Raw genomic sequence first — 18310 nt, 5'->3', positions numbered from 1 at the left:
ATCTTACCCTACTCCTCCCCTCCCCTGTCCTGTACCCGATGCTCCCCCTCTCTCTTCATTAACGGTATGGACCTCAAACATCTGGGGCCTTCGCTCAAACCTGACTGATCTCTCCATACAGGTTGCTTCTGACAATCCAGACTTGATCTGCTTAACAGAGACTTTCCTCCTTCAAGATGTCTCTGATTCCTTAATATCTCTTCCTGGTTACTCCCTCCTCCGGTATGATAGACCTGAGCCTCGGCCTGGTGGTGGGGTGGCTATCTTTGTCAAAAACTCTCTTCCTCACTCTCCTTGCACTGCCCTCTTTCCTCCTCACCCGCAGGAGTACCTCTGGTTACGGCTTCCTCTCCGCTCCCACCTTTTGTTCATATGTGTTCTGTACCGTCCCCCAAACAGTGATGACTCCATCTACATTTCACTGTCTGACAACATGGACCAACTTCTATCCACTCATCCCAACTCTCTCTTCCTCATATGTGGTGACTTAACTGTCATCATGCCACCTGGTTGCGTGTGGGTTCCTCTCTCACCAGTCATGGCACCTCAGCAAAGGACTTCTGTGACTCACTGGGATTGACACAATCTGTCAATTTCCCGACCCGGATCTCAGCCAATGGAGTATCTTCTCTTCTCGACTTGGTTATGACAAACTTCCCTGCTAATGTCTGCTGCTCTTCTTCTGCTCCAATCGGTTCTTCTGATCATGTGCTTGTCAAAGTGGACATCTCTCTGGCCATTCTCAGAGAGCCTCCTCAGCGTCGACGAGTCTGGCATTTCACTCAGGCCGACTGGGACGGTCTTCAAGCAGCCATCAATCGTCTGGATTGGTCTCCCATCTCCACTGCCTCTGACATCAATTCTTCCTGGGAATTCTTCCAAAGCAAACTGATCTCTCTCATGCACAGATTTATCCCATCTCGCCTTCAATTGTCTTACCCTTCCTCCCGTCCATGGTACACTGAATCTTGTGGTGAGGCAGTTGCCCTGAAACAACTTGCCTTTGCCTCTTGGAAGGCTAATCCAACTGAAGGCAATCTCAGTTCCTTCCACCAAGCTCGGAACAAGTGTGTGTCTACCCTCAGGAGTGCCAGGAAGCACTATCTCTCCTCACTCAAGAATGAACTCTCAAACCTGTCTCCTTCCTCCAAATCCTGCTGGCGTCTGGTCAAATCCGTTTCTGGTGTTTGTTCCCCCTCCATCCCATCCCTTACCTCAAATGGCCACACAGTTGACATCGCACGTGACAAAGCCGAATGCCTCAACTCTGTGTTCGCCTCAAAATCCTTAGTCCCAAACCCATCTCTCTCTGTTCCCACCTTTCCCAGTCGAACCCAACTGCTCCTGGACTCTGTGTCCTTCTCTCCGGACAAGGTGGAGGAGTTTTTGTCAAACCTCGACTCTGATTCTGCAACTGGACCAGACGGCACCAGCCCACGGGTCCTAAAATCCTGCTCTGCCGCTCTATCTCACCCTCTCTCTGGTCTTTTCACCCTATCTTTTGCTCAAGGTCATCTGCCAGCATCCTGGAAATCAGCTAACATTACCGCTTTACACAAAAAAGGTGCAAAAACAGATCCTTGCAACTACAGACCAATCAGCCTGCTCCCAATTATCAGCAAAGTCATGGAATCCATCATTGCTTCGGATATGAAATCTTTCCTCTTCTCCAATGGCTTGATCTCTGATCATCAATTTGGTTTCAGACCAGGTCACTCTACTCTGGACATGCTGCTTCTGCTGTCTCAACAATGGATGGAGGTCCTCAATGCCAAACAGGAAATCAGAGCTGTCTCCCTTGACATATCACGGGCCTTTGATACGGTCTGGCACCCAGCTCTGCTCACCAAACTCTCCTCCTATGGTATCCATGGAAATCTCCATGCATGGCTTGCGGACTTCCTCTCTGGTCGTAGTCAACGTGTGGCCCTGAATGGATTTCTCTCATCTCCCCTTCCTGTTCAGGCTGGAGTTCCCCCAAGGAAGTGTGCTGGGCCCTGTGCTTTTTCTGGTCTTTATCAATGATCTCTCCGACTCTCTGGAAAATCCTCTCTATCTCTTTGCTGATGACTCCACTCTCTGCCGCTCCATTCCTCTTCCCTCAGATCGGCAGTCTGCAGCCTCCTCACTCTCTGAAGACCTGGACAAAATCACAGACTGGTCAAACAAGTGGAACATGTCTTTCAATCCTGACAAATCTCACTCTCTTACTATGTCTCTCCGAAAAGATCGACTGGACAACCTTCCCATCTACTTTCTCAACAATCCTCTCCAAGAAGTTCTGTCACTCAAGCTTTTGCGTCGCACTATCTGCCATGATCTTTCTTGGGAAAACCACATTTCCAAGCTGGCCTCCAAAGCCAGTCGCCGACTGGGCATCCTCCGTCGTGCGAAGTCCTTCCTCGGCACACCTGAGCTCCTCACCACATACAAGGCTTTCATCCGCAGCTCAATGGAATACTGTTCTCCCCTATGGGCTGGTGCTCCTGCCTCACACCTGGCTCGGCTTCACGCTGTTGAATCCAAAGCTTTCAAAATCATTGGAATCTCCCGCGATGAGCTATCTCTGAGGGCCTTTCACTCGCTCACCGCAGGCAGGTAGGTGGTCTTTCTGTCTTCTACCGACTCCTCTCTGGCCTTGCTCCCCCAGCTCTCTCTGTGCTCTGTCCCCCAAATATTCCTACAGGTCGCACAAGATCTGGCAGCATCCCTCTGATGGTTAAACTGCCGAAATCTCGGCTCTCTGCTCACCTTCACTCTTTCATTCCTCTTTTCTCCCGCCTCTGGAACAAACTCCCTCACTCCCTTCAATCCCACTCCTCCCTCCAGGTCTTTAAAACAGCTGTTCACCACCATCTCTTATCTTCCCCCATCCAAAACCTTGATCTTTTCTACCCCCACTAATTCACCCCAGATCCACCTTGTTTGAAATTCCAACTTCTTTCCTGGAAATCCTGGCAGTGTCCATATGTTTATACCTCTCCCACACCCCCCCCCCCCCCCTTCACATGCCTCCCCCCCAAAGCCCTCTCCCTCCCACAGATCTCTCGATGTCTCCATGTCTCTCGGTCCCTGCTCTCAAATGTTGTGTTTGTGTCCTTCCCCCTCTCTCCCCATCTTGTCTACCGCTCCCGATGTTATTTGTTTTATGTGTCTGTTTGTCTTTCTGTGTGATTAATGTTCGCTCTTTCACGAGCCTCGATCTTGTATACAAAAAAAATCAAAAAAATCTTGTGTCCCAAACCCATCCCTCTCTGTACCCACCGTACCCAGCTGCTCCTGGACTCTGTGTCTTTTCCTCCTGACAAGGTGGAAAAGTTTCTGTCAACCCTCGACGCTGATTCTGCAACTGGACCTGACGGAATCAGCCCACGGGTCCTAAAATCCTGCTCTGTCGCTCTTTCACTCCTTTTCTGTGTTCTATTCACCCTCTCTTTTGCTCAACGTCATCTGCCATCAGCTTGGAAATCGGCCAACATCACCGCTTTACACGAAAAAGGTGCAAAAACTGATCCTTGTAACCACAGACCAATCAGCCTTCTCCCAATTATCAGCAAAGTCATGGAATCCATTATTGCTTTGGATATCAAATCTTTCGTCTTCTCCAATGGCTTGATCTCTGATCATCAATTTGGTTTCAGACCAGGTCACTCTCCTCTGGACATGCTGCTTCTGCTGTCTCAACAATGGATGGAGGTCCTCAATGCCAAACAGGAAATTAGAGCTGTCTCCCTTGACATATCACGTGCCTTCGATACGGTCTGGCACCCCGCTCTGCTCACCAAACTCTCCTCCTATGGTATCCATGGAAATCTCCATGCAATGGTTTGTGGATGTCCTCTCTCATCGTAGTCATCGTGTGGCCCTGAATGGGTTTCTCTCTTCTCCCCTTCCTGTTCAGGCTGGATTTCCCCAAGGCAGTGTTCTGGGCCCTGTGCTTTTTCTGGTCTCCATCAATGATCTCTCTGACTCTCTTGAAAATTCCTCTCTATCTCTTTGCTGATGACTCCACTCTCTGCTGCTCCATTCCTCATCCCTCAGATCGGCAGTCTGCAGCCTCCTCACTCTCTGTGGACCTGGACAAAATCACAGACTGGTCAAACAAGTGGTACATGTCTTTCAATCCTGACAAATCTCACACTCTTACTATGTCTCTCCGAAAATACCGACTGGACAACCCTTCCATCCTCTTTCTGAATAATCCTCTCGAAGAAGTTCTGTCACTCAAGCTTTTGCGTCGCACTATCTGCCATGATCTTTCCTGGGAAAACCCCATTTCAAATCTGGCCTCCAAAACCAGTCGCTGACTGGGCATCCTCCGTCGTGCGAAGTCCTTCCTTGGCACACCTGAGCTCCTCACCACATACAAGGCTTTCATCCGCAGCTCAATGAAATACTGTTCTCCCCTCTGAGCCGGTGCTCCTGCCTCGCACCTGGCTCGGCTTCACGCTGTTGAAACCAAAGCTTTCAGAATCATTGGAATCTCCCACGATGAAGCTAACTCCAAGGGCCTTTCACTTACTCACCACAGGCAGGTTGGTGGTCTTTCTGTCTTCTACCGACTCCTCTCCGGCCTTGCTCCCCCAGCTCTCTCTGGGCTCTGTCCCCTAAATATTCCTCCAGGTCGCACAAGATCTGCCTGCAACCCTCTTATGGTTAAACTGCCAAAATCAAGACTCTCTGCTCACCTTCACTCTTTCAATTCCTCTTTTCTCCCACCTCTGGAACAAACTCCCTCACTCTCTTCAATCCCACTCCTCTCTCCAGGTCTTTAAAACAGCTGTTCACCACCATCTCTTATCTTCCCCCAACCATCCACTTTTTTGAAATACCAACTTCTTTCCTGGAAGTCCTTGCAATGTCCTTGTGTTTTATACTTCTCCCACCCCTCCCCCCTTCCCACGCCTCCTCCCCCCAAGCCCTCTCCCTCCCACAGATCTCCCGATATCCCTGCTCTCAAATGTTGTGTTTGTGTGCTTTCCTTTCTCTCCCCATCTTGTCTATCGCTCCCCTTATTATATACTTTGTGTGTCTGTTTGATTTTTTGTGTGATAAATGTCAGCTCTTTCACGAGCCTCGATCCTGTATACAAAAATAAATAAATAAATAAATAAATAACTGCTTATCCAGAACTCTCCTGAGCTCTGAATGGAGTCGCTGCCCATTTTCAACTGCCGCAAACTGACTGCTCCTCAGCTATTCTTACATCGCGACCATGTGCCATTTCGTTCTCTGCCTGGCCTCCCAAGCCATGTCTACTACAGTTGCTTGCGGTTTCAAGAGGTTCTGGTGGTCTTTGTGGTTTTGGCAATTCTTACATTATCACACGCTCATGTCGATTACATTTGCTGTCTTTGAGGTGGAAGAGGGGAGTGGGGGGAAAGGAGGGGAAGGGGAGTGGTGTTCGTTGGGCTCACAGAACTGGTTAGTGGCAGTTCACGAGAAAAGAAAAAGAGACAGATTACAAATTGAATTATTTAAAGCCTTGATGAGGGGGGGAATGGTGGGGTGGGAAAGCCTGTTGACACATTACGGATTGGAGTGGTCAAAGAGCATCTCCTGATCAAACTTCGACACATGCTCCATCATTTTCACACATAAACTGCACACTTGTTTAGAACATACACTAATGCTAGACAATGGCCGACAAAAGTATCCACCCCCTCCATAGTTTTCACATTTTAAATCCATCTGAGCTTATTCATGATGCTTTCAAATCAAATGTAATATATAGAGTCTTCACAATACAACAACAACAACAACAACAACAACAACAACATGCATTTTAAGGCCATTTCCCCTGCTAGAGCAGGGGTTAGCCTTGCGGTCCCCATGACAATCTTCTCCATCTTGCCCTATTTCCTGCATCTCTCCTTGTTAACCCCACGTGCTTTGCCCGCATTTCTTCTTCCACCATCTTTAGCCAAGTCTTTCTCGGTCTTCCCGTCCTCTACTTCCTTCGACATTCATTTCCATCACTCTTCTCAACCAGTCACTTTCATCCTTCCTCAACACATGACCAAACCATCTCAACCTGTTCCTCTTCACAGCATCAATCACAGGCTCTATTCCCATCATTTTTCGCAATTCATCATTTGTCTTCTTCTCTCTCAACGATACTCCGCACATCCATTGAACCATTCGCATTTCCACCCTTTCCAACCTTCGTTGCTGCTCTCCGTTCATTACCCATGTCTCTCTCATAAATCATAACACTTCTCACACATGTAGCATACACCTTTCCCTTCAGCTTCAACGACACTCCCCTCCTCATCAGCACGCCACTCAGTTCCCGAAACTTCTTCCATGCACATCTCACTCTTGCAACCGTTGCCGAGTCTGATCCACCTTCTCCATTCAGCATGTCTCCGAGGTAGCAAAATGTTTTCACACCTTCCAGCTTCACGCCGTCTCCAAGATCCAACTCAACATTTCCTCCATATGCAGCTCCCTCTGTGCACACCTTACATTTGAATGTAGTTGCCACACTGGTTAATGACCCTCTCAGACCACAACATTTTTGATGAACCAACTCAGCGCACATTGTACATTGAATGGAGTTCACTCCGACACCCTTCCTGCACACAGCACAGGGCCACTTCCCAGTTCTTTCCACCTCACCACATGCTTTACCACTTGCCATCACCTTCGTCTTTCCGATATTCACCTTCGGACCTTTTATCTCCATACATTCCTTCCACTTGTTCATCTTTTCCTTCAGTCCATCCATACTTTCCGCAATCAACACCAGATCATCTGCATACAACAACTCCCACGGTAATCCCTCCTTTACGTTCTGAGCCAGCACCTCAATCACAGCTACAAATAGTAGTGGACTTAGTACCGAGTCCTGATGCACTCCCACCTTCACCTCAAACTCACCACTGTTTCCCGTCCTTCGTCCTTACAGCTGTGGCCCATGTCAATACTTTGCATGGAACCCGATCGAATGCTTTCTCCAGATCAACAAACCCAAGAAACAACTTCTTCCTCTTTTCCATGTTGTTCTCCTGCAACTGCCTCACAATAAAAAGCCCGTCTGTCGTTCCTCTTCCTGGCATAAATCCAAACTGCATTTCGTCGATCTTCACTTTGTTCCTTATCCTCCTCTCCAACACCCTTTCCAATACCTTCATTCCATGCTCCAATAAATTTATCGCTCGGTACGAGCCACACTCTAGAGCAGGGGTTCTTAACCTTTCTAGTGTCACGCCCCCTTTAGCAATTGTTCCTCTTCTCCACGCCCTCCTCCACCTACATCTGACGAAGCCGCTCGTTGGGGAGAGCGCGAGAGGGGCTACCCCTCTCGCCGGGGGTCCCCCCCAGGAAATTTTTGAATTCTAGGTGCTCTGTGGTGCATTCTGAGGGGTTTGTTCGTTGATATTGAAGCCAGCCAGGGCTGGGCCCTGGGCCCTGGCTATTGACGTAGATTCTGTTAACAGCCAGGGCCCTAAGCATGGCAGCCAGGGCCGGGCCCTGGCGGGCCCTGGCTTATTTCAAACACTGGATCTGGTACCCCTGAACAGATAATGTTCTTTCAAAATAACAAAGGAGAGATTACAAACCTCGTTTTATTGCATCAAAACGCAAACAAGCTCAAGGCACGGATCGATGAAAGGAAAGGGTAACTACACAAAACACGTTTGTTGAAATGTCACGTCAAAGGTCGCAAAATCAATGAAACAACAATTTAGTCACTAAAGAAGCAATGCCAAAATTCTCACTAAATTTTAGTGAGATGGTTGGCACTGCTTCTTAGCTATCAGATCCGGAATTCGTGGTCGCGTGCCAGAGAGAGCACAGCGCAGATCTCCTTCAACGTTCAGCTTGCTTCTGTATTTGGTCTTGACAGCGACCAGCGCGGAAAATGCAGCCTCACAGAGATACGTGGATCTGAACATCGTCAGAATCCGAACAGCTTGAAGCGAGATCAGAGGATAAACAGGAAGATACTTGACCCAGAATGTCTCCAGGTCCAGAATTTCAAAGTCATCCTCAGCCGAGGAGTTGAACTTCAGCTCCAGAAACTCCTCCTGGACCTCGTCCGAAACATCAGCTACGTCGCATTGGAATGGGTTTCTGATGAATTTCCAGGTCTTTCGCTTTTCGTCCAAGTCAGGAAAGTAGCGGATGAAATCCGCTTTGAGTTCAGTCAGATGATCGATGATTTGGTTCTTTAACTTTGAATCGAGAAGGCCGTCCGGAACGGCAGAGTCCAAGTTTGGGAAACAAGCTATGTTTCCGGCCTCCATTCGGCATTTCCAGAGGTCGAGTTTAGCCATGAAGGCTCGAATGGCGTCGTATTGCGTGATAATGTTTATGTGCTTCCCTTGCAGTTTTTGGTTGATACCGTCGAGTGCTTCGAAGATGTCTTTGTTCTAGAAGCTAGAGACAGTTGACATTCTCGGGACTGGAACATTTTGTAGAGATCCGCCTTCCGCTGCACGTCTAGGAATGTTGCGACTTCTTCCCTCAGCTCGTAGACTCGCCCCAACATGTTTCCCTTCGAAAGCCAACGCACGTTTGTGTGGAAAAGCAAGGCTTGATGATCGCAGTCCAAGTCCTTGCACAGCTGTTTGAACAGGCGACTGTTTAACGCTCCACCTTTGATAAAATTGACTACCTTGATAGCCAGGTTCAGGAAATCCCTCATTTCAGCGGGCAGGGTCTTAGATGCTAAGGACTCACGATGGATAACGCAGTGTGTACCAATAGCAGAGGGACTCTTTTGTTTCACCTTCGTAACGAAACCCGAACGCGAGCCAAGCATGGCCGGAGCTCCGTCTGTGCAAACACCTACCAACGCGTCCCATGAAAGTCGATTTTCTTCGAAGAACTTCGATACCACTTCAAAGACATCCGCTGCTGTCGTGTAAGTTTCCAGGGGATGACAAAATAGCATTTCCTCCTTCATGCTGTCGCCTAATATGAAACGAGCATAAATAGCAGCTGAGAACACTGAGCCACGTCTGTCGTTTCGTCGCATTGGATGGCAAAGACAGGCGAGGCCCTTATCTGGTCAGTCACTTGTTCTTTGATGTCCTGAGACATTTCATCGATCTGTCCCTTGATGGTATCGTTCGACAGGGAGATAGCCGAGAGTTTGTTAGCACTATCCTTCCCCAGGATGAGCTCTGCCGCTCGCAGTAGACTCGGTTTAATGAGAGTCTCTCCGATTTTATGGCTCTTATTGTTCTTTGCTACTAGCAGGGCAATCTCGTAGGACGCCTCAACGATCTTTGACGTCTGTTGCCGAAATGTCCCACTGCTGTCCAACTTAGCTCGCTTCAAGGCTTCCCTTTTCGCCACAAAGAATGCCTGTGATTTGTCTGCGAGTTCAGGATGGGTTGTCCTCAAGTGGCGTTCCAAACGTGTTGGCCGCATGGCATCATTGCTCAGTCTTGTAACATATAACGCACTGAGGAACCCCTGCGTCACCCTTTTGAAGTGCCACAAATCTGAACTTGATGTACTCCTCTTGGTATTTCCTCTTTTTCGCACTCATTGCCATTGACTTCGATTCCAGTTAATAATCTGTCGGAAGAAAAAAAGAAGTGTTAGTTGAGACTGAAACAAACTAGGAATTATATAAGGCGCTATCTTTTCGGTTAATTAATTTTTTTCAGTAGGGGGATTATAATTTCCGTTTGGGGTTATTTAGACGTTTATACTGCCGTCCCGCGCCCCCTCTGAAAATTGCTCACGCCCCCCTTGGGGGGCGCGCCCCACAGGTTATGAACCGAGGCTCTAGAGGGTCACCTTTCCCCTTGTATAGAGGGACGAGGGTACTCAGTTCCCAATCCACTGGAATGCGGCCTTCTTTCACTGCCAGATTACAGATCTCTGTCATTCTCTTCACACCCCAACTTCCTGCTGCCTTCAACATATCTCCCACAACTCCCGTCGGCCCTCCCGCTTTTCTCCTCTTCATTGTTTTTGTCGCTTCCTCAACTTCCTTCTCAGTTATCTTCTCTGCCGGTCCTAAAACTGGGTTACTCTCTATGTTGCCATTCAATTCATTCTCTGTATTCAACAGCATTTCCATATATCTTTTCCATCTTCCTTTAATTCCATCTGGGTCCACAACGATTTGTCCCACTTCATCCTTCAAGCAACTCACCCCCATCACATCACACCTCTTTCGCTATCTGCTTTGCAATCCTGAATACTGCTCTCTGACTGTCTTCCGAATCCAAGCGTTCTCCGAACATTTTCCTACATGCCTCCTGCGCCTTTGCTACCTCTTTCTTTGCAGCCTTCTTGGCTGCCTTATAACTCTCATGCTCTGCTGTTTCTGCTCCCGTGCCCTTCGCCTTCTGCCACTCCTTGAACTTCTCCCTCTTCTCGTCAATCCTCTTTCCAACATCATCATCCCACCACCATGTTTCCGAGTGCCTCGGTGGTCCTTTTGTCCATCCACATACCTCACCAACGGCTCCCAACAGACTAGCTTTCATTGACATCCAACCACTTTCAAGGTCAACCACATCATCCTCTTCCCGACTCAGCCTCTTCTTTTAATGCTTCCCTTACTGTCACCTCTTTCAACCTCCACACCTTCATTCTCGGTTGGTACTTCACCCGCCGAGAACTCCTCGCACGTTTCACCCTTATGTCGCAGACAACCAAGTGGTGCTGTGAAACAGCCTCCTCCCCCGGGATCAACTTTGTGTCCCGGAGGTGCCCCCTATCTCGCCTACGCACCATCAGGTAGTCAACGGTTGTCGTCGACTCACCTGACGTGTATGTAACAAGCTTATTATCCTCTTTCTGGAACTGAGTATTACAAATCAACAAATCAGCTCCATCAGCAAACTCCAAAATCCTTTCACCTTCTCCATTTCTCACACCATATCCGTAACCCCCATGAACTTCCTCAAAACCGTCCATACTCCTTCCCACATGTCCATTTAGGTCTCCTCCTTCCACAACAACTTCTTCATCTTTCACATTTTCCATCAGCTTCTCTATCGCACACCAGAACTTGTCCTTCTCTTCATCGCTCCGACCAACCTGTGGAGCATATCCTGAGATGACGTTCACTAAGAGCTTTCCAATCATCATTTTCACCATCATCAACCTATCACTCACTCTCGTCACACTCACCACACTGTCTACAAACTCCTCAGAAAACAGGACACCAACACCATTCACGCCCTCCAGGCACCCTTGCCACACAAACTTGTATTTCTGTCCCTGCCTACCCTTCACCATTCTCACACCACTTCCTTTCCATCTCGTCTCTTGCACACAACATATGTCCACTCTTCTTCTGACCAATACTTCCACCACTTCTCCTGATCTCCCTGTCATTGTCCCAACATTCCATGTCCCAAACCTCAGAAACCGATCTCCACTTTGGGCTGTACCCTGCCCATATGTAGTTGTAATTGTCATGGTTCTCTTTTTGAGGCAATGTTTTTATGGCCGGATGCCCTTCCTGACGCCAACCCTCTTAGTCGTCTCTTTCGACACGCAGGGATACGGTGTACCTAATCTAATCCAGGGTACACAATTATAATCCTTCACAATGTACTCCAATATGATAAAGCTGAAAAATGCAGACAAAATGTGAATAAGTCAGATTAACAGAGATAATCAGATGAATCTCAGTTGCATAAGTTTTCATCCCCTTTGCCTTATTAACACTAAATCACTTCAGGAGCAAATTATTTGTTTGAAAGGTTAAAAAATAAGTGTAATATGTTTCACCTCTGTGTAATCAGTGGTTTAACTTGATTAAGGTCCGTACTTTTCTCAGGAGTTTTAAGGTGCAACTCACTTGATCAATCAACAAGTCAAACATGAAAACCAAGGAGCTATCCAAAGAAGTCAGACATAAAGTGGTGGAGATGCACCATTCAGGAGAGGGTTGTAAGAAGATTTCAAAGTCACTCATTATCCCTTTGGGTATTATATGGTATTATATGGTGAAATCCAACATTAAGAAGTAGAAGACATCATACCACCCCAACTCTACGCAGATCAGGTTTCCCATCCAAACTCAGCAGATGGGCAAGCTGGAAGCTTGTTCTGTATGTCACTGTAAATCCACCATTGATGTTGAAAGATCTGAGGCTCTATGCGGCTCTATATGTGAATTTAGTAAGAGATAGGGGTCAGTGTTCATCAATCAACAATATCCTGTTCCCTTCACAAAGCTGGCCTCTGTGGACACATTGGACAGGTGGCAAGAAAGAAGCCATTGCTGAAAAAGACGCATCGAAAAGCTTGTATGGAGTTTACGGAAAAGTATCTTGATGATACTGCAGGCATGTGGTTTTGTTGTCAGACAAGACAAAAATTGAACTTTTTATTGTAAATTCAAGCGTTACATCTGGCACAAGCCTAACTGCACATCACCCAGTCAGCACATCCCTACTGTCAAGCGTGGTGGTGGCAGCATCATGTTATGGGGCTGCTTTCATCAGCAGGGACTGGCAAGCTTGTCAGTATAGAAGGGACAATGGATGATACAAAGTCCAAGAGAATCCTTGATGAAAACCTGTTTGAGTCAGCCATGAATCTGAAACTGGGTCGGAGATCCAGATTACAGCAGGACATTTATCCAAAGCACAAAGCTAAAGCCACACCAGAGTGGCTGAATAAGAAGGAAATAAATTGTTGTTGAATGATCCCATCAAAGTCCTGACTTGAACCCAATAGAACATTTATGGCAGGACTTGAAGATTGCAGTCCATCAACAATCGCCATCAAACTTGGCAGAACGAGAGCAATTTTCATGTGAAGAATGAAAAACAAACTCACTGTCACTGTGCAAAGCTGGTAGAAACCTTGCCAAAAAGTAATCGGTAATCTAACATATGGGATCACACAAACAAAGCTATTCTTAATACAATCCAGCTATGAATGCTCCCTTCCCCCTTCCACATAACAATATTTTTAATATAGCTTATTACCCTGCGTTCGCGAAGCGAAAAGGGAGGTTAAGCATTCAGGTACTGCCGTGTGCCGTACGTGTCTGCATTTAAAAAATTCATTTTCTTGGCAACCGTTGGTCCGATTGACATGAAATTTTCACCATGGGAGCGCCTCCTCCTGTATAATATTTTAATAATCATTATGACATCATAGGTCACGTGGTACAGGTGCCATCTTGGAAAAACTTCGCACCTTCACAGTCACGTGAAAAAGTAATTACACCCCATGTAAAGTTTTGACTTTTTCAACATATTTCAACATACAGCTATTTGATCTTCATTTCAACAATATTGATAGATAAAGGTGATATAATATAACAAATGTCATGAAACATTTACATTTTGTTGTCCATTGTATAATTTAAATAAACATAAATGCAAATTTCACATGTGGAAAAAGTAAGTACACCCTTGGCTCTAATAGGTGGTATTGCCCCCTTTGGCAGAAACAACCTCAAGTAGGCGTTTCTTATAACTGTCTACCAGTCTCTGACATCGACTGGGAACAAATTTTTCCCACTCCTCCATGCAGAATTCTTTCAGCTGTGCGATGTTTGAGGGGTTTCCTGCATCCACAGCTCGTTTCATATCCCTCCACAGCTCGTTTCATATCCCTCCACAACATCTCGATGGGATTTAGATACGGGCTTTGACTTGGCCATTCCAGAACCCTCCATTTCTTTCTTTCCAGCCATTCCTTGGTGGATTTACTGGTATGTTTAAGGTCATTGTCATGTTGCAAGGTCCACCTTTGGTTGAGCTTCAACTTTCCGACAGATGGGCTCACATTATCCTCCAGCACCCACTGGTACAATGAAGAATTCATAGTGGATTCTGTGATGGTGAGCTGCCCAGGCCCTGATGCAGCAAAGCTGCTCCAAACCATAATATTTACACTACCATGCTTTCCAGTTGGTATCAGGTTCTTGTGGTCAAATGCTGCCTTTGGTTTTCGCCAAACATGTCTTCTGGTACTGTGGCCAAATAGCTCTACCTTTGACTCATCTGTCCAGAGCACATTGTTCCAGAAGTGCTGGTCTTTGCCTCGGTGTTCATTGGCAAACTTTAGTCTTGCCCTGATATTCTTTCTGGACAGCAAAGGTTTCCTCCTGGCACACCTCCCATGTAGATCAAATTTGTGCAGTCTCGTTGTAATGGCAGTCTCGTGCACTTTGACATCAACAGTGGCAAGAGCTACCTGTAGGTCTCGTGATGACATTCTGGGGTTCTTAGAGACTTCTTTCAGCATCTTGTGGTCTGCTCTCGGGCTGAACTTGCTGGGGCGGCCTGGCCTGAACAAGTTGGCAGTTGTTTGGAATCTTCTCCACTTGTAGATGAATGATTGATTTCAAATTGTTTGGATATCTTTTTAAATCCCTTCCCAGACTCGTAGGCATCAATAACCTTCTTTCTGGAGGCCTCAGAGAGCTCTTTTGATCTAGGCATGGAGACTCCGCACCCTTCAACAACAAATAGAGCAAACCAAACTAAATGTCTGAGGTTTAAATAAGGCAGGTTCCTCCAAGATCCTCTCTAACGATGTTCTAATCATTTGCACCTGAGCTGGTGCACCTGATTCTAATTTTAGGTATTTGAAGTAGTGATAAATGTAGGGGTGTGCTTACTTTTTCCACATGCAAAATTTGCATTTGTGTTTATTTAAATTATACAATGGACTACAAAATGTAAATGTTTCATGATATTTGTTATATTATAATACCTTTATCTGTCAATATTGTTGAAATGAAGATCAAATAGTTGTATGTTGAAATATGTTGAAAAAGTCAAAACTTTATACATGGGGTGTACTTACTTTTTCACATGACTGTTTTCTCTGAAACCACTCCATGGAAAAAATTGAGACCTGATTCATTGTCAAGTACTCCCCATGGGGAATCAGATATGTTCATGATGATGTCATCGGTGCCTTCGTTATGATGTCATAAGTCGACAAGTACAACACTTATGCGATCGTTATTTAAAAAAATTCAGCAACTATTGGTGTGATGGACACGAAATTTTCACCATAGGAGTACCTCCTCCTTTCGAATATTTTACTGATAATCATGACGTCATACGTCATAGGTCATGTGGTACAGGTGCCATCTTGGAAAAACCGAAAAATGTTGCACCTCTATATCTCCAAAACCACTGCATGGAAAAATTGAAACGGCTCATTGAAAAGAACTCCATGTGGGGAATAGGTACCGTTAATGATGACGTCATTGGTGCCATAATTATGACTTCATAATTCGACAGGAACAACGCTTCGTCTGATCAGTTTGAAATGTATTGAGCGTGATCTATGCAACAATTATATTGGAGAATATATATTTATGATGTCATCGTTCACGTGGTCTGGCAGCCATGTTGGATCCAAGATTTTCTTTCAAAAACAGAATAGTTTGCTTGCAATAAGTTGACTGTGCAGGGTAAGTATTCTATGAATACCATCTAGTTAATATATTGTACTGTATATATGAAATAGGTTTGGTTAAATTTGAGCCATATTGTGGTCATGTTGCTGAAATAGTGCAAACAGGTAAATAAATTTTAACAACTTCCTTGACTCTCAGCACTTTTTGGTAAAGGCAATCATACCTCAGATGTGATAGCAGCGATAGAGAAGACAAATGTGCCCGAGTCAAATCGAGAGGCCCCATCAACACTTGTGTTGCTGGGAAACCAGAATGTGTTCTTTTATAAGCTCGTGCCACAGAAACTTCGATAACATAGTGGGGTATGTTAAAGTTGGGTAAAGGTAAACCGTCACTTGGCTCTGAACAGAAACCGAGACCAATCTGAAGAATTCCTTCTCCAGGTACTTCCATTGAGAAAATTTTGATGTCACGTTTTATTGTAACAGGTGATTTTTTTTTTCTCCCACTCCCTCCACCTTCCCCTCTGTGTCATGTTCTGGGTGCCTTTTGTCTGAAGTCGTGCTGTGGTGGAGAGATCTGGCTTCACCGGAAAACCATCTGAGTTTTCTGTTTCATATGAAGGTCCGTTACTCCCACCTGGGTGTTATTCCCACCTTGTTTGGTTGTTTTTTGGGGATTCCATCCTGACATGATTCTCCATTTTTTTTTTTTTTTTTTGTCTGAGTTGTTTAACTCTATTTTCCCTACCTGGATGCATACATATTACGCCATCATCCAGTAAATTATGTTGAGGTGTGTTTACATGGGGAACCCCCTGACTCCCATCCTCCTCATTGATATATTGAATACGAGTCCCTTCCCTTGATATCCTGCCCCTTCAGTCTTCACTCAGACACTCTGCTACTCTCTTCTCTTTCACGTGTGGAGTCGTCTATTTATTTTATATGCCAACATGGCAGAATTTTTATTTAACCTCTCACCTTTCTCTGCTCCTTACCTTATATTATATCCACATACTCATTATATCCCCCTATCTTCCTTCTCTTGTCTCACAAACTCAACTCACCTTCTTTCCTTCTATCATCATACATTCTCCTCTTTTCCACAATTTTACTTTCTTCAACTCGCTTACCCATACATACACAACAATGAGATACCTCCATTCCTATCTGTTGTGTTGCTTACTTGGCGAATGATCTGGACCCCTGGAGTGAGATAACAGCCTTTATTCAATCCGCCATTTCCCTCTCTCCACGCTGCTTTCTCTGCCCCTTCATGAGCGTCTTCTCATGTCCGAAATCACCTAAGGATTATGTCAAAAGGGTGACTATAATCAATGAGAATATACTTGGCATGAATAATATATTCATTAAAGATTTATGATGTCAAAAGATATGAATTTTTGGTTCGACAAGTAATTTCTTTCATTAAATGGATATCTTACAGGATATATGAAGTTGATGGTGTTGATGTCGGATCGACTTAAAAAGGAAAGGCATATTGATTTGCTTTACATAAGAGAAGCAAAGAAATTGATCATTACACATATTGGGTATATTGCAAAACTATACAAAATACAAATCTCTTGTTTTCCAGAAAGGCATTTGTAAGTAGATGTCTAAACACATTTCATAAACTAAGATGAGAACAACATGAGGAATATTGCAAGAACAACTATAACGGCACTCAGTAGAGAGCATACCTCCGCCAGGTGAACAGTTTACGTTTTGTATCCCAGAGTGGACGAGAAAATCACAATACAGAATCACATTTAATCAAAATCATCCATCCACAACTTTTTGAGATATCCTGCTGAAAACAGTCACGTGAAAAAGTAAGTTCACCCCATGGAAAGTTTTGACTTTTTCAACATATTTCAACATACAGCTATTTGATCTTCATTTCAACAATATTGAGAGATAAAGGTGATATAATATAACAAATATCATGAAACATTTACATTTTGTAGTCCATTGTATAATTTAAATAAACATAAATGCAAATTTCGCATGTGGAAACAGTAAGTACACCCCCACATTTATCACTACTTAAAATACCTAAAATTAGAATCAGGTGCACCAGCTCAGGTGCAAATGATTAAAACATCGTTAGAGAGGATCTTGGAGGAACCTGTCTTATTTAAACCTCAGACATTTAGTTTGGTTTGCTCTTTGTTGTTGAAGTGTGTGGCGTCACCATGCCTAGATCAAAAGAGCTCTCTGAGCCCTTCAGAAAGAAGGTTATAGATGCCTACGAGTCTGGGAAGGGATTTAAAAAGATCTCCAAACAATTTGAAATCAATAATTTGACTGTCCGGAAGATCATCTACAAGTGGAGAAGATTCCAAACAACTGCCAACTTGTTCAGGCCAACTGCCAACTTAAAATATATAATTTCAAAACTCCAACAAAAGAATATGACATCAATTTGTAATTTCTGTTGATTTTGTTTGTATCCCAGAAAAATACATGTGCATTCTCCAAACCCAAAACTGTTGTTTTAACATTTGTGCTCGACACTGTTGTTGGAAGAATAAGTCATTTTGTTCGACACTTATGCTTTATTGAACCCTAACAAAGATTGCAAATGCTTTCTTCAAACACGTTCTTTTCTCTGATTCTGTAATAGGGCTGGACGAGAAGTTGGAAATTGCCGACTTGCTGCCATCTGGGAATTCAGGTGGCCGGGTATTGCAGCACTTGCAAAAGAGGCTCGAGAAACTTGTTCATGCTGAGAATACCCTTCCAGCACCTACACCACAACATGAAGTTGAAAAGGTGAGTTTCCAGGAAAGGGTTTGCCATCTTTCACTAACTGCCAATCTTGTGTGAGGCTCAGCATTTGAATATCTGTTTTAAAAAAATGTAATTTTTTTTTCTCATTCTTGAGCGATAAATATTTCCTATGCTGGATAACCTATGATTCCTATAATAATTTTAAAACTGTTTCTTGAAATATTTTATTTATATTTTAATAAATTTTTTTATT

General features: G+C 44.8%; 1 protein-coding gene across 1 annotated transcript in view; it reads left to right on the top strand.

The window, feature by feature from the left end:
• LOC137416728 (U3 small nucleolar RNA-associated protein 14 homolog A) overlaps positions 1-18310 on the top strand; it is a 193699-nt gene that overhangs the window by 7714 nt on the left and 167675 nt on the right. The window contains exons 5-6 of the mRNA XM_078771162.1: positions 15879-15943; positions 17951-18099. Of these exons, the coding sequence (XP_078627288.1) occupies positions 15879-15943; positions 17951-18099 (214 nt within the window). The remainder of the gene's footprint in view (positions 1-15878; positions 15944-17950; positions 18100-18310) is intronic.

Source organism: Myxine glutinosa, chromosome 1 (genome assembly GCF_964187855.1).
Source record: "Myxine glutinosa chromosome 1, kmMyxGlut1.1, whole genome shotgun sequence".
Taxonomy (NCBI): Eukaryota; Metazoa; Chordata; class Myxini; order Myxiniformes; family Myxinidae; genus Myxine; species Myxine glutinosa.
This window is presented reverse-complemented; position numbering and strand designations above follow the sequence as displayed.